Source organism: Nyctibius grandis, chromosome 5 (assembly GCF_013368605.1).
Source record: "Nyctibius grandis isolate bNycGra1 chromosome 5, bNycGra1.pri, whole genome shotgun sequence".
NCBI classification, from domain to species: domain Eukaryota; kingdom Metazoa; phylum Chordata; class Aves; order Nyctibiiformes; family Nyctibiidae; genus Nyctibius; species Nyctibius grandis.
Window position 1 is genome coordinate 51,411,595 of NC_090662.1, and position 15,876 is coordinate 51,427,470.

Sequence of the window (15,876 nt, forward strand, 5' to 3'; positions counted from 1 at the left end):
ATATGCTTTTTTCTTTCTGCATACTTTAATGGTTTCTGTCTTTTTTTTTTTTTTTCCCAGTTGCCTTGACCATGAACAGAGCCTCTGCATCTGCTGAAAGACTATGATAAAAAGAAAGAAGAAATGAACAGAAGAGAATGCGTTTTTATCTGCACTAGGGCTTTGAGTCTATTGCCCAAGAAATTGTATTTGAAGGAGAGGCAAAAGGATGAAAAGAGAAATTCAGCAAAACATTGTGTAATGTTTGTCATCATAGGAATTGCACAGAGCAGAACGCGCAAAAGCCTTTTTATTAGATGCCTAGATCATAAGCACTCAGTGGAGACCAAGCACTTGCTATATCAGCTGCAGAATCCTTTCCTCTCAAACCCATTGGAAAGAACTGGCTTTCACTATACATAAGTTGACCTCATGGGGCTGTGGGACCGATGTCCTTACTATATTAAAAACAAACCAAAACAAACTGCTTTTTGTGAGCAATAATGTAAGAGAATAATTTTTTTAAATCTTAGGAGGCGACTTCTTCAAATCAGTTTATCAGAAGATTTAATAAAATAAGTTAATTCATTTAAGCCTATGTACAAGCCTTACATACATTTTAAAGCTAAATACAGTTTACTCACATTGCAGTAAAAACATTTGCAAAACAGTACATTTTTTCTAAAGCACACTTCAAATGTGCTTTTGTACATTGCTTTTTTACTTACAAATACGTTTGGCTGCTCAAAACAAAATGAAATACAGAATGATACCCACACTTCCCTTAATCCACCCCCAAAAGTGTGAAGGCATTTGCTATAACTAAATTAAAAACTGGTACAGAGGACTGGCTTGGGGATAGCATGATGAATCCTGCATTTCAAAGTGGATTACAAAAATCTATGATAGAGTCATGTGTTGAGGCTTTTACTTTTACAAATTGATTAGGTGCTCTGTAAGGCGCACGTACTATAAAAATGTAAAGGAGAAAGAGAGAGGAATGTGAAGTGGCATTAAATTAAATTTCATCCCCAAGTAATCAACATATTCTCTATATTGTGCTTGTGACTTCTTTAAGGCTCAATTATGTATTTATTTTTGTGTAGCTTAATGAGTTGCTGTGGATCAGCTGAGCTGTGTTAATCAATTGTGTATTCTTGGCCCCTTGAAACATGAGCTAAAACCTTAAAGTTTTAAATCAGTGTTGCATTTTTATACGTGAAATCCTAGATTGACTTTCAGACTGGATGTGTTAGCTATTTTATCATGGAGAAGGCAGTTAAAGTTATGCTTAAATCTAGAGAGAAGGTGACAACCAGTTGTATTGAAAATTTCTAGAAAATTCCTCCTACTTTCTTTGTTCAAGGAGACATTCCATTTCTCTAGTGTTTTTTGGGTTTTGTGACTTGAAGGCCAGATATTTTCAAATAATAGGTCTTTTCTGGTACCAGACATTGTAAAGCTGCTATTTAACAATCAGTCACCCAGGACTTAAAGCAAATGGTCATGTCCGCTTCCTTTGCAGCAGATGGATTTCTCTTTTCTTTTAATAAACACACCTTTTGTTAAGATGTCTGTCACCAACCTAAGAGCTGTAATTATGCAGTTTTTAAGTGCCTTGTCATTTTAGATATTTCAGGATGCCTTTAGTGCACTATCTGAACACTGATATTTATTCAGTGGTTGAATATGATTTTTATGTTATTTCTTCATATTTTTTACAGAAACTAAAAATTGACTTTATTGTATTGTAAAAATAACTGCTTTATGCGTCATATAAGCTGGTATAAATTTTTAATTGTTATAAGGTTCAAGGTTCTTAGACTGTCATATTTTTGTATGTGGAACTCTTATTAAAACATTGTTTTGAATTTGATCCTTTGATCCTGGTGTTTTGTCATACAGCTGCTCTTTTGTGTGGTATAGAAAAACAAATACACTTGTAGGCCCTTAAGTAGGGAATAGTGTCATTTACACATTAAAACTTTTCATGTTCATTGTGGTCTCAGCGTAAAACAGATCTTAATGTTTAAAATTAAAAAAAAACCAAAGGTCTACTACGAAAGGTCTACTATGTATGTCTTTTTCTGGGATTTTTTTGTAACTCTCTCATAATTTGTTTCTTGGGTACAGTTTATCACTGCCTAATCTTGATTACTAATTCATTTGCATTTCTTTTCTAGGCACTCTGCTTAATAGTGCTACCATTCATTCCTGCATCAAACCTCTTTTTTCCTGTTGGATTCGTAGTAGCAGAACGAGTGTTGTATGTTCCTAGCATGGGATTCTGCATTTTAGTAGCACATGGATGGAAGAAATTATCAAATAAAAGGTAAGGTAGTGTTGGTGGCTGGTTTAACTCATCTCTCTTAATTTCATATTAGATAATCATATTTATAATGGCAAGCTTTCCCAGTAGAGATTTTACCAGTATGAATTTATTATGTTATAGCTGTTACTCTGTTTCAAGTTCTTAAGGAACACAGAGTAATGACCAAGTAACTGTTTGGCAGTCATGTGAACAAATGACAACAAGAAAGTTCTTAGGAGACCAGTGGATTATTCTGAGGGTATTACAATGTTTATTTAAAATGTATGTACATATATATGCACACACACACATACATGTATACGCATATATATTTTATATATTTCTTATTTTATATATATGTATAGAGGCATATAAAAAGGCCTCAAACTGCACCAAACATTTTTAGAATGCAGTATAACTTACATTAGACACTGCTACAAAATGAAGTTTCCCTATAAGCCTAGTAGTATAACCCATCTCTTTTCTGTAAAGAAACAAAAATATTTTCTGTTTAAATCCTAGACATTTTTAAGGATTAGACAAATGTCTTGGCCAGATTTGATTTGTACTTTATTCAAAGGTGATTGCTGACTGAAGTTTATATAATGTGTGTATATTGGTCCACAGCATATTAAAATATCTTTTACTGATTAAATTTTCAGACCTGCCGTGCTAGAGTAGACATCAGAGCCATTCAGTATTTGTTAAACTAAAGAATTTTTTGGTTAACAATTTCTTCTTAGGAAATTCTTCTCTAAAAGCATGTTTTGCACGCACCTTTGTTTTCTCTGCTATTTTCTACATTGATCTGCACATACCTCCCTCTGATGTGGATGCTTTACCCTTGTTACCCCAATGGCATCCTAATGCTAGTTCAGAGAACTGGAAAGGCAGCAGTTCCCAGTCTTATGGTGTCTGCTATCATTAGAGGTGAGGCCTTGCAGTATAACTTACTAACTGGTGCTGCCAAAGCTGGCAGCGCTGGATAATGAGAAATTAGTGATACTTTGTGGGAGTGAGGAGAAAGTATTACCACAAATCCCACTACGAGGCAGTAAAAATAGAAGCGATGTGAAAGCCAGAGAGGAATAAGGAGAGGATGGCTGGGGAGAAAAATCAGGCAGCAGTGTAGTTCACTACAAAAATATTGGGAATCAGCACTCTAAAAAGGCTACTTGCTTCACAAATATGTAGAAAGAAAAAACCTTCCTGTAGATCCTGGGGATATGGTTTACTGCATATGCCAGTTCTCACCAGTCACTTTGCTAATATTTTAGAACTTCTCTCTTAATTCTGCTGTTCTACTTTTTATGTTTTAATATTGTTTAAAACGAAGCATGGTCATCTAAGTCTGCACAGCATTTTGTCTATCTTAAAAACAGAGGGGGGGGGAAAAAGCCTTTCAGTTTTTAGCAAACTCCTGTGAAGTACATAGCGGTGTGAACAACTGTTGCATAAGTCAAGTATAAGAAGTAGCTGGCAACAGTGAACAGCCGTATGTCTGCTCAAGAATGAGATTTTTAAAAACAAAATTATATTCATAATTGTAGGAAGGCTGCTGGGTGTTTATTATGTTTTTTCATAATTAAACTGGAATTCGGAGACTAAATGACCAGCATGTTAAAGCAAATGTTTTATATCTGTTGCAGTTGAAGTCAGTCATGTTTGAACTCCAGAAAAATAAAACTGCATGAAATCTAGATTATTCCCGACAAGGTTGTCACAGAGAGTGACTTCTGCCCCAGTTTGCAACATTGAAAATAAAATTGCTACAAAGACACTAAACCTTTCTCGTATTTAGATATTACAGTAACACTAGGATTTTATTTGCTTATGGAAGATTGGGTAGTCTCCACAGCAGACCTCTCTATTAAGATGTGTTCTACAGTGTAGGAAAGACTGATGATGTGTGCAGTAAAGAATGTGTGTGAAATTTTATGACATGAAACAAAAGGATAGATGATATTGTAGTTGCTTTTTCATTTTTTAACATTTTGTGCAGTGTTTTGAAGAACCTCACTGTTTGACATCATGATCATGTTCATTGCCTTAAATTACAGATAAGCTCTAACAGAAGTATAATTTTCCTGTATTTTTGTTTACATTATATTATGTGGATTGTATTTGTTCTGATTAAGTGAATTGCATAATGGTAACAAAAATTAGGTAAATAACAAAATTAACTTGAAATTGGACATTATTTCCTTTCAAATTTTGGAGTGTGCTATTCAGTGATGAGGCAAATAAATTGGAGTATACCATACACAAATATGTTCCTCAGTTTATTTGCCTCCTAGCATGAGAGATACTTGTTCTAATATAAATTAGAATTGTTTGTGTGCTTATAACAAATCTTTGTTTTATTTAATAGCGTGCTAAGAAAAATTTCTTGGGTTTGTTTGGCTGCGGTACTGTTCACTCATGCCTTAAAAACACTGCACAGAAACTGGGATTGGGAGTCAGAGTACACATTGTTTATGTCAGCTTTAAAGGTACTGTATTCTATTTGAAAGGGGTAATGGAAAGTTTGTGTTGCTTTTCTTCTCAAAAAGCTGCAGTAAAGCATGATAAAAATGGAGAGAAATGGTGCTTGTTTTGCTACTTTTATTTCTACGTTGACAGTATTAACATCTAATTAGTTGCTGTTGGGAATGCTTTAAAAGCAGAGTAATGTACGTATGGGAATTCATGTGCAAGAAATAGATGACAATTTTTTCTTTTGTTAAAGCAGTTGAATGTATTCTGTTATCTGGACGAAAGCACAATATGTTTCAGTACAAAAATCTACAAAAAGTTTGATGCATAGAATAGTTTCTTCAATGTGCATGTGGCATGATAGGATAGTTTGTACAACATCCCATAACAATTATAATGAGTTTTTTTCTAGGGGCAAATAACTAAAATAAATCGTTGTTGAGCAACAAGTTCAGTGTAATCATTTGGTATGCAGTGTTTTGTTATTCTTTTCTTGATTAAATCTGTCATTTGCTGTGCATTTTTACATCTTTTAAGACAGTTAAAATCGGTTGTTACATAATTTCAGCTTACTACCTTATGCATTGGTATCTTTTTTCTGTTTTTAGGTAAATAAGAACAATGCAAAACTATGGAACAATGTGGGGCACGCGTTAGAAAATGAGAAGAATTTTGAAAGAGCTCTGCAGTTCTTTATACAAGCCACACAAGTGCAACCAGGTAAAAGCTTTGACTAGTTGCCATTGAATGATATCTCAGCACTCCTACTATTTCGGTATGCTTGGCTTACTTAAAATCTCCTCAGTGATCTGTTTTTCTCCAACTGAACATCAAACAATGTCATACACTTAAGTTATTTGATCCATAATTTTTGGAAATAAAGTCCTCCAGAAAAGTTTCTATCTATAAAAAGATGCGAAGACTTTCCATTTAAAACTATTATTTGGATGACATTCTTTCTGAATTAACTTAAACTGTAATTTTTATGAAACATTATTGTTTAATTTTCTTATTTAAAGCTAAGGAGGTGTATAAAAAAAAAATCTAGATATCATGAAAGTGCACATTTACTCTATTTTACATACTGTTGCAAAAGAAGTTCTAGGTAGTACTGAACAACCTTTCCTTTTTCCTTTTAGAAGCCTAATAAATAACCTTCAATTTATGTGTTTCTACTATAGCAAGAGATTAAAGATAGATACGTGGTAGTATGACCTTAAATTTTTTACCATTTCCCAAGTAACTTTATTAATCCATCTTTGGTTCATGGTTAAAATACTAGCTTAATAACTAAGATGAAAAATAATATAGAATTGCTTTTGTTTGTTATTGTTGGTCTTTATGCAGTACCCCTGTACTTAACACTACTCTGAAGGCATAGGTATTTATTTTCATGATACTCAGTGCATGGAAGTATTTGAAATTTCATTCTTTTCTTTATTAAGATGATATTGGTGCCCACATGAATGTAGGAAGAACTTACAAAAACTTAAACAAAACTAAAGAAGCTGAAGAATCCTATATGATTGCTAAATCATTGATGCCACAGGTAATTAGTGACTTTATTTTCTCTACTGCCATAGGAGGGAACTCTTTCAGACCTATGTTCATGATACGGTTTTCATGTTTTTCCTGAAGCTCTGTATTGCTGTATACTGGAATGTATACTGGAATGTGGTCATGGATGGCTATGTCCTGTTCAGGAAAGACAGGCCACTAAGGAGAGGTGGTGGAGTTGCTCTTTATGTGAGTGAGCAGCTAGAATGTATTGAGTTCTGTCCAGGGGCGGATCAGGAGCGAGTTGAGAGTTTGTGGGTGCGAATTAAGGGGCAGGCTGGCAGGGGTGATACTGTTGTGGGTGTCTATTAGAGGCCACCAGATCAGGATGAGGAGGGTGATGAGGCCTTCTACAGGCAGCTGAGAGCAGTCTCGCAATTACAGGCCCTGGTTGTCATGGGGGATTTCAACTACCCTGATATTTGCTGGGAGGCCTACTCAGCCAGCCATCCTCAGTCCAGGAGGTTCCTCCAGTGCATTGATGATAACTTTCTGATGCAAATGGTGGATGAGCCAACTAGGAGAGGAGCGCTGCTGGATCTTATCCTCACTAACAAGGAGGGTCTGGTTGAAGAGGTGAGGGTTGAGGACAGCCTTGGTTGTAGTGACCATGAGATGGTAGAGTTCAGGATCTCATGTGGCAGGAACAGAATAGCTAGCAGAATCACAACCCTGGACTTCAGGAGGGCCAACTTTGGCCTTTTCAAGCAATTGCTAGGGGAAATCCCATGGGACAGGGTACTAGAAGGTAAGGGGGCCCAAGATAGTTGGTTAGCATTCAAGGACTGCTTCTTCCGAGCTCAAGATGAGAGCATCCCAACAGGTAGGAAGTCAAGGAAGGGTACCAGGAGACCTGCATGGTTGAACAGGGAACTGCTGGGCAAACTCAAGTGGAAGAAGAGGGTGTACAGATCGTGGAAGGAGGGGCTGGCCACTTTGGAGGAATAAAAGTCTGTTGTCAGAGGATGTAGGGAGGCAACTAGGAAAGCTAAGGCTTCCTTGGAATTAAACCTTGCAAGAGAGGTCAAGGACAACAGAAAGGGCTTCAAATACATTGCAGGTAAAACCAACACTAGAGGCAATGTAGGCCCACTGATGAATGAGGTGGGGGTCCTGGAGACAGAGGATAAAAAGAAGGCGGAGTTACTGGATGCCTTCTTTGCCTCTGTCTATACTGTTGGAGGCTGTCCTGAGGAGCCCCGGACCCCTGAGGCCCCAGAAGAAGTCAGGATAGAGGAGGAATCTGTCTTGGTAGTTGAGGGCTGGGTCAGGGACCAATTAAGCAACCTGGACGTCCATAAATCCATGGGCCCTGATGGGATGCACCCGCGGGTGCTGAGGGAGCTGGCGGAAGTCATTGCTAGGCCATTCTCCATCATCTTTGCTAAGTCGTGGGCAACGGGAGAGGTGCCTGAGGACTGGAGGAAAGCGAATGTCACTCCAGTCTTCAAAAAGGGCAAGAAGGAGGACCCGGGTAACTATAGACCGGTCAGCCTCACCTCCATCCCTGGAAAGGTGATGGAACAACTTGTTCTTGATGCTGTCTCTAGGCACATGAAGGATAGGGGGATCATTAGGGGCACTCAGCATGGCTTCACCAAGGGGAAGTCATGCTTAACCAACTTGATAGCCTTTTATGAGGATGTTACCCGGTGGATAGATGATGGTAAAGCTGTGGATGTGGTCTATCTAGATTTCAGTAAAGCGTTTGACACGGTCTCCCACAGCATCCTCGCAGCTAAACTGGGGAAGTGTGGTCTGGATGATCGGGTAGTGAGGTGGATTGTGAACTGGCTGAAGGAAAGAGGCCAGAGAGTGGTGGTCAATGGGACAGAGTCCAGTTGGAGGCCTGTGTCTAGCGGAGTCCCGCAAGGGTTTGTACTGGGACCAGTTCTATTCAATATATTCATTAATGACTTGGATGAGGGAATAGAGTGCACTGTCAGCAAGTTCGCTGATGACACCAAACTGGGAGGAGTGGCTGATGTGCCAGAAGGCTGCGCAGCCATTCAGAGAGACCTGGACAGGCTGGAGAGTTGGGCGGGGAGTAATTTAATGAAATATAATAAGGGCAAGTGTAGAGTCCTGCATCTGGGCGAGAACAACCCCATGTACCAGTACAAGTTGGGGGCAGAGCTGTTGGAGAGCAGCGTAGGGGAAAGGGACCTGGGGGTCGTAGTGGACAACAGGATGACCATGAGCCAGCAGTGTGCCCTTGTGGCCAAGAAGGCCAATGGCATCCTGGGGTGTATTTTAAGGGATGTGGTCAGCAGGTCGAGAGAGGTTCTCCTCCCCCTCTACTCTGCCCTGGTGAGGCCGCATCTGGAGTATTGTGTCCAGTTCTGGGCCCCTCAGTTCAAGAAGGGCAGGAAACTGCTAGAGAGAGTCCAGCGCAGAGCCACAAAGATGATTAAGGGAGTGGAACATCTCCCTTATGAGGAGAGGCTGAGGGAGCTGGGTCTCTTTAGCTTAGAGAAGAGGAGACTGAGGGGTGACCTCATTAATGTTTATAAATATGTAAAGGGCAAGTGTCATGAGGATGGAGCCAGGCTCTTCTCAGTGACATCCCTTGACAGGACAAGGGGCAATGGGTGCAAGCTGGAACACAGGAGGTTCCACTTAAATATGAGGAAAAATTTCTTTACGGTGAGGGTGACCGAACACTGGAACAGGCTGCCCAGAGAGGTTGTGGAGTCTCCTTCTCTGGAGACATCCAAAACCCGCCTGGACGCGTTCCTGTGTGATATGGTCTAGGCAATCCTGCCCCGTCAGGGGGATTGGACTAGATGATCTTTCGAGGTCCCTTCCAATCCCTAACATTCTGTGATTCTGTGATACTTTCAAGTCGTTAGTGGTTTTTTTTTTTTTTAAAACCTATCTATTAAAACAGTAGGTTGTATACAATCATGGCTGTTAAAAAAATGCTAGCTTGACTTCCTTGTTTAAACTATTTAAAGTTACTTTTTATACTCCTGTGGAGTTTTTTTTCCTGACATTGAGGACATAACAGAAAGCAGCAGTTAAAAAAGTACACTTACGGTTTCTAGTTACAGTGGGTTTATTTTCGCTTACAGCGAATACATTGATGATGACTGAGTTTCTGAGCCCTCAAGGTTTAAATGCAGCATGGGGGGTGGGAGAAGGTAGCCAGACCAGCAACAAAAAAATCTTTGCCTGAATATACTTTTAAAAACATGTGCTTTGTTACCCTTTGTTAAGTTATATTTATACCTAGCAAATATTAGAGAAGAATATTTTGGAGAACGTATGAAGGTAACAAAAGCTGTGGGTAAAATGAGACTGACAACAAAAATCAGCAGTCCCTTGAATAGAAGTATGGCATTAAAAAGCTTGTATTGTGAAACAGTATGAAGCTTCTAGATGGCTAAATTATAAACAGTGTAGCAGTTTCAATGTCATAGCATTTTCATCTTTCACAACCACTTTTCATCTGCTATATCAGTGGCTGGTAAAATCTTATTTATGCTTATCTTGGGCTGGAGGGTTAAAAAAAGGAATGAAAATGTCTGATAGAATGTCAGTTTAGGCTTTAGGCATTATTCTTTGTCTGAATGGGGGAAGTTTTGCAAGGTTTGGTTGGTGTCTAATGGCCATCTGCATGAACCTAATTAGGTAGTAGCAGAGCTTAATTAAGTGATAAATATGATATAAAAGTCATCTATCTCTTAAGGAAGAAAAAATATTCTGTTTATATTTTGGTATGATTTTCTGGGAAAGAAGAATTGCTATTTGTAATCATTAAGAGCCTGCACACTAATGTCAAGTGATACCCTAAAACAGATGTGGCAGAGTGAAGAGAAGATCTATACTTACTGTCTTCTGTATTTTTACTCATCTGTGTTTGGTACATACATTCTTTTTGACAGATTATTCCAGGTAAAAAGTATGCAGCAAGAGTTGCTCCTAACCATCTGAATGTTTATATTAATCTTGCAAACTTAATTCGAGCAAATGAATCTCGGCTTGAAGAAGCGGATCAATTATATCGACAAGCGATTAGTATGAGGCCAGATTTCAAGCAGGCTTACATCAGCAGGTATCTTTTCTAATTTTAGAGATACATATTCTTGAATAAACATTTATTTGCAGTACTATGAACAGTATTTAGTTCATACAGTTGAATTAACTGCTGAAATTGATTCATTTCCAAATGCAAAGATGAAGATTTGGGGCAATAATCAGTTATTCATTACAAGCCCTTTTCTTTTAAATTCCTGCTTCAAGTGGTGTGTTTACACATAGGCTGTGTATTCAAACCCTGTATAGCAAGACGCTTCCATTAGATTTCTATATGAATCTCAAACTCAAATTTCTAATCTCCGAGTTTAGTTTTGAGCTAAAAACCTTTTGGTTAGTCTGAATCATGGAGCTTTCTTTATCCTTTTTCATTAAAGGTGGTCCAGAAAGTGCTAATTGTTTAACTAAAAAGCACATAAATGGCAGCTAAGTAGATGAGAGTAATGTGGCTGTGAGTCTTGAGGCTTCTGTTCACTATTTTGTTAGTTGTGATTCCCATTGGAACTTGGGGAGGTGCAAAGATGCATAAACTATAGCTGTTGCACCGTAATTACAGAGCCAATATCAGGAACCCTTGATCACTACTTTTTTGGGTTTTGTCCTGCATATGCATTTGCTCTATACAGACTTTTGAGAGCTGAAAGCTTTGGGAATGGTATGTAAAGGTCCTGTATTGTTTTGTGTTTAAAACAAACAAACAAACAAAAAAGACAACAAAAAAACCCACTATTAGCTCTCATCTACTGCCTATAGGAAGGCAAACTTTTAAAAAAACTTGTCAATTATTTTCATATTAGTATGAATAAAAGTTGAAGGTTAAATCTGATTCTTCAACAGGGGAGAATTACTTTTAAAAATGAACAAACCTCTGAAAGCTAAGGAAGCTTATCTTAGAGCTCTAGAACTAGACAGAACCAATGCAGACCTGTGGTACAACTTGGCAATTGTTTACATTGAATTGAAAGATCCAACAGAAGCCCTGAAGAATTTCAACCGAGCACTAGAACTCAACCCAACGCATAAACTGGCATTATTCAACTCAGCGCTGCTAATGCAGGAATCTGGTATGTTAGTTGTCCCTTATATAAATATTGTGTATTTGCATGTATAGGATCCATACTATTTAATTTTTTTGAAGTTAACTGTTTTATGTTTGGAAAGCAGCAGTTTTATTTTTGGAAATTTTTTGTCTTATTTTTGGAAAGCAGAAGTTCATAGCATCAGCAAAGAAGAAACCATTTATTGTAATAGTGAGCCTTGTAATTTATTGGTAGTGTATAGAATTTCTGCAAAGTGTACATATACCTTAGCTATTTTACAATATAGGATCTTATACATATAAAGAGTAGTGTTACACAAACATCTTAAAAATTGTGCCTATATAATCTTAAAAAAAATCATATATAGTAAAATATGTGTAGTATCTATCTTTTGTATTTATATTGATTGGTTTCATCCTTCACTGACTAAAAAATATAGCTGACTTCTGTGGGCTTTAAATCTAGCCCTAGGAAATGTGAATTTTTTCATAGGTTCCTCTGTAATACTGCTAATAATTAGTATGAATTAAGACGGATTTTCATGAGTTCATTTTTTTCATATGTATATTTTCTAGCTGTATGGGTAAGTGTAAGCCTTTTGTGAATTCAGGCTGTTGCAAAGAGTATTTGACAAATGACTAGTAAGGTTTGTTTCCTTTTTGTTGGGATGGTAAACTACCCCTAAGAAAGAGAGAATACGGAGTTGAGTGGAGCAGATGCAAATGGATTATCCTCCATCTCTTCTCACATTGTCAGTTAGGTAGTTATTTCTTGTCTGTAGAAACACAAGGGGCTTCAAACAAGCAGAAGCAGTAGCTATCTGGTATTAAATTATTCATACTGGAAGGTGCAGCACTGTTTCAGGAGCTGAAAGAAGGTGGTTAAAATCAGCTCCCTGCTCCCCCATCCTTCAATAAGTTTATGCCTGGAATTCCTTACTAAAATATGTTCACTGGAGTATTCAGAAAAATAGCACAGACTACAAGCTAGTCTAGCTAATTCTGGTATTATCAGATAAGATTATTTTACTATATCTTCTTCAAACTTTGGTGCAAATTAAAATATAGGAGTTACAGATTTTATTGTTTTGGTGTTACAAGATATTTTAGCCTGGCTACATCTGAAATCACCCTGTGTGATCTCTGTCTTCAGACTCTTTCAATCTGTCTTTAACAAAATGAGATTTTCCACTCCAGATTTGCCTCTGTAAGAGCTGGTTTGTCAGAACTGATGTCTTCTCTGCATTCCGTTTGCTCAGCCGTACATGAAAATAACTTCTCTTAAACTTGTAGAGACACCTTTGTGTCTACATAAATATAATTAAACAGATAATAGAAAAATGATGCTGACTTTGGCCACAAGTTCAAGTATAAGTAGTTTCATTCTGTGAAGATGATAGATGTCGTTTACTTTTGCTGTTGCACAGCAATGAGAAAAAGTAGCATTTTAAACCCTTTCCCTTTTACAGTTGTGTTAAAGATGGTACATTTTAATTTGTATAAAAATTAGCATTTTACAGGCCTGCTCTAAAAATCCTTCAGAGTAAATCTAGAATTAAATGTGTTTCCTGTCATTTAGGTGATGCTAGGCTTAGACCTGAAGCTAAACAAAGACTGTTACATTATGTGAAAGAAGAACCACAGGATGCAAATGGGTACTTCAATTTGGGTATGCTGGCAATGGATGACAAAAAAGATACGGAAGCAGAGGCATGGATGAAGAAAGCCATAAGGTTACAGCCAAACTTCCGAAGTGCTTTGTTCAATTTGGCACTGCTTTATTCTCAGACAGCAAAAGAATTGATGGCTTTGCCTGTCCTGGAAGACCTACTGAGATACTACCCTGATCATACCAAAGGTCTGATTTTGAAAGGAGATATCCTTATGAACCAAAAAAAGGATATTGTTGGAGCAAAAATGTGTTTTGAAAGAATTTTGGAACTGGATCCCAACAATGTACAAGGAAAACATAATCTTTGTGTGGTTTACTTCGAAGAACGAGACTTAATAAAAGCGGAAAAATGTTTGGTTGAAACACTAGCACTGGCACCTCATGAAGAGTATATTCAGCGTCATCTAAACATAGTTAGAAGTAAAATTGCATCACTCAGTGCTACAGAACAGTCATCACTTCCAGCAGATGGGACTGCAACTGCAGCTGCAGAAGAAAAAAAAAATTCATTTCAAAATATGAAAGAAGTAAAAAATGAGCAGAAAACCACCCAAACAACAGTTGATAACAATAAAGGGCACTCCAAAAATAAGAAACAAACACAGAAAAACAATATGGACAAAGAGACTCCCAAAAAATCTGCAAAAGAGATCAAAGACATAGAGAAAAAGAGAGTTGCTGCTTTGAAAAGACTAGAAGAGATTGAACGTATATTAAATGGTGAATAGTCTTTATCATGTCACAATAGAATAAGAGGAGAATACTATTTTTAATTATTGTTTAATATGTGAACCAACTAGAAAGTGGTCTCAGTGCTTTGAAAATAAGAATTATATTGACTGCATATCACTTAGCAAGCAGCAAAAAGCATTACAGTGCTTTATGTGAGAAAACTGCAACTACAACGCAAATATGATGTGGGGGATGGGTGGGAATCAAAGGATGAAGGGTTGAGAATAATCTTAAATGCAGAAACCTAATAGTGAGAAAATGGCACTCATGAACATCATTGGTAGTCAGGGATATTCAGTAATGCTACTTTCAAAGAATCAGTGTAAGAACTGAATGGAGAATTAATGGGATAAGCCAGACACTGCTGCTTTCCCTCATATAAATCTGTTTGTATTAACATTATCTGCATTTCAGTTTACACCTCATCAGTTCAAATCTTTCTAGACCTCTGGTATATATGAAAAAGAGTTTTTCTTTGCATTATTTGTTTCCAGAATTTAAGAAAAAGTGATGAAAATGCCATTGGTTGTAGTATAGGAGGATGCAACAGCACACTAGAATTTTCAGTTGCATTCTAAATATGGAATGATATAATAACCTTTTAATTGTTCTTTACTTACAATGCTAATGTTTGTACTGTTTTACCTGATAGAAATCTTATGGTGCTCTTAAAATCTTTAGACTATGCTTTTACTTTTAAAGGAAATGTGTGGTTTTTTTCTTCAACTGTCAATCATCTCGTTGTTTTTAAAAATTATATAAAAAAGGGTGGTTTTCTCACTTTTTCCGCAGTTCATTGAATGCTGATAAATGCACTTTTGGTACAGTAACCAGTATGCTATGCAGTAGTCCTTGTTGACTTTGTATCAATGTCTGTGGATTGACTCCTTGGCGTAGTAAACTCTTCCTTGTTAATGGCAAATTAGCTTTACTATTTCTGTCACTGGAATGGTATTTCTATTCTCATGACTTTTTACAACACTAATATAAGCAATGATTGCTGAAGGCAGTGTGATAATAATTAAGCCACTGAATTTAGCAATGTTTAACACAAGGAAATGTAGATAGTATCCTTCCAAATACTAAGTTCTGTTGTTTTGATACTTTGTCATGGGTGTGTGGTTTTTATTAAATATTTATTTTGACTACTAAAATATTCTCATTTACACTTTTCCACTAATGTATCATTTTGATTTCTTACATGAAATGAAAATCTTTGCAATTTCAGTGTTGCTTTTATCCTTGTGCAATGCATATATTTTTGTTTAAATATACTACCAATTACCTAAACCCAATGTTTTCCTTAATTATGAGAAAGAAAAGAAGTGTAAGAGCTAGGTTCAGTAATAGTTTAATTAATTAATCATTAAATCTAACTCTTCATGTTTTGTCTTATTTCATGATATAGAAGTATTCCTTAGCAACTCTTCTGTTTAAACTTAATCCTTTCCATAACTCCTCAACTTTCTGCCTGGGGCAGTAATCCAGCTGTAAGATGTAATATTTATCTCTGTCGGAGGGATCTTAAAGGGTTGAAGGCCTTACACGGACATGATACACATGATATTATGTATCATTTGTAATGTTACCACAACAATTTCTTGCATGGTAATGACAGGCTTGGGGGCGGGGAGTGAGTTTTTAAAAACATGAGTTAAAAGCTGCAGACAGGAACAGGTACGTGGCGTGCAGCCGTTCTTCATACAAAAGTTTTAAGTGCTGCTTGTAGAGCAGTGTAATGGAGTGCTCCCAGGAATCTGTTGACCACACCTTGAAAATCACTGTTTTATCTTGTCTGTGAATAACTTAGTTTCTTGTAGCTAAAATAGCTGGTATGTTGACCTTTATAGAAACGCTAACTTCCATATTAAGTCTTCCCTCCAAACCTTTGTTTTACAAAAGAATTAGTCATTGTTCTGAGTGATACAAAGGAACATTCATTTGAAAATGGGAGAAACTAAGTAGTAAGAAAAGGTACTTTCTCTATAATGCAGCAGGCCAGGATTATACTGTCTTTTATATCAGAAGTTCCCAGAATCCCATTGCCACACCGCTTTCATTCAGTCTGTAAAT

At 37.0% G+C, this 15,876-nt stretch overlaps 1 protein-coding gene across 6 annotated transcripts in view; it reads left to right on the forward strand.

The window, feature by feature from the left end:
- The window catches only part of TMTC3 (transmembrane O-mannosyltransferase targeting cadherins 3), a 41,733-nt gene extending 26,641 nt beyond the window's left edge, over positions 1–15,092 (forward strand). For 5 of the 6 annotated variants that reach the window (XM_068400771.1, XM_068400772.1, XM_068400767.1 and 2 more), the window contains 7 exons: positions 2,163–2,311; positions 4,662–4,782; positions 5,374–5,485; positions 6,211–6,314; positions 10,210–10,379; positions 11,198–11,424; positions 12,979–15,092. In XM_068400771.1, coding sequence (XP_068256872.1) covers positions 2,163–2,311; positions 4,662–4,782; positions 5,374–5,485; positions 6,211–6,314; positions 10,210–10,379; positions 11,198–11,424; positions 12,979–13,799 — 1,704 coding nt within the window. In that variant the 3' untranslated portion in view covers positions 13,800–15,092. The remainder of the gene's footprint in view (positions 1–2,162; positions 2,312–4,661; positions 4,783–5,373; positions 5,486–6,210; positions 6,315–10,209; positions 10,380–11,197; positions 11,425–12,978) is intronic. The other variant, XM_068400773.1, reaches the window with a different exon arrangement.
- Positions 15,093–15,876: the final 784 nt, after the last annotated feature.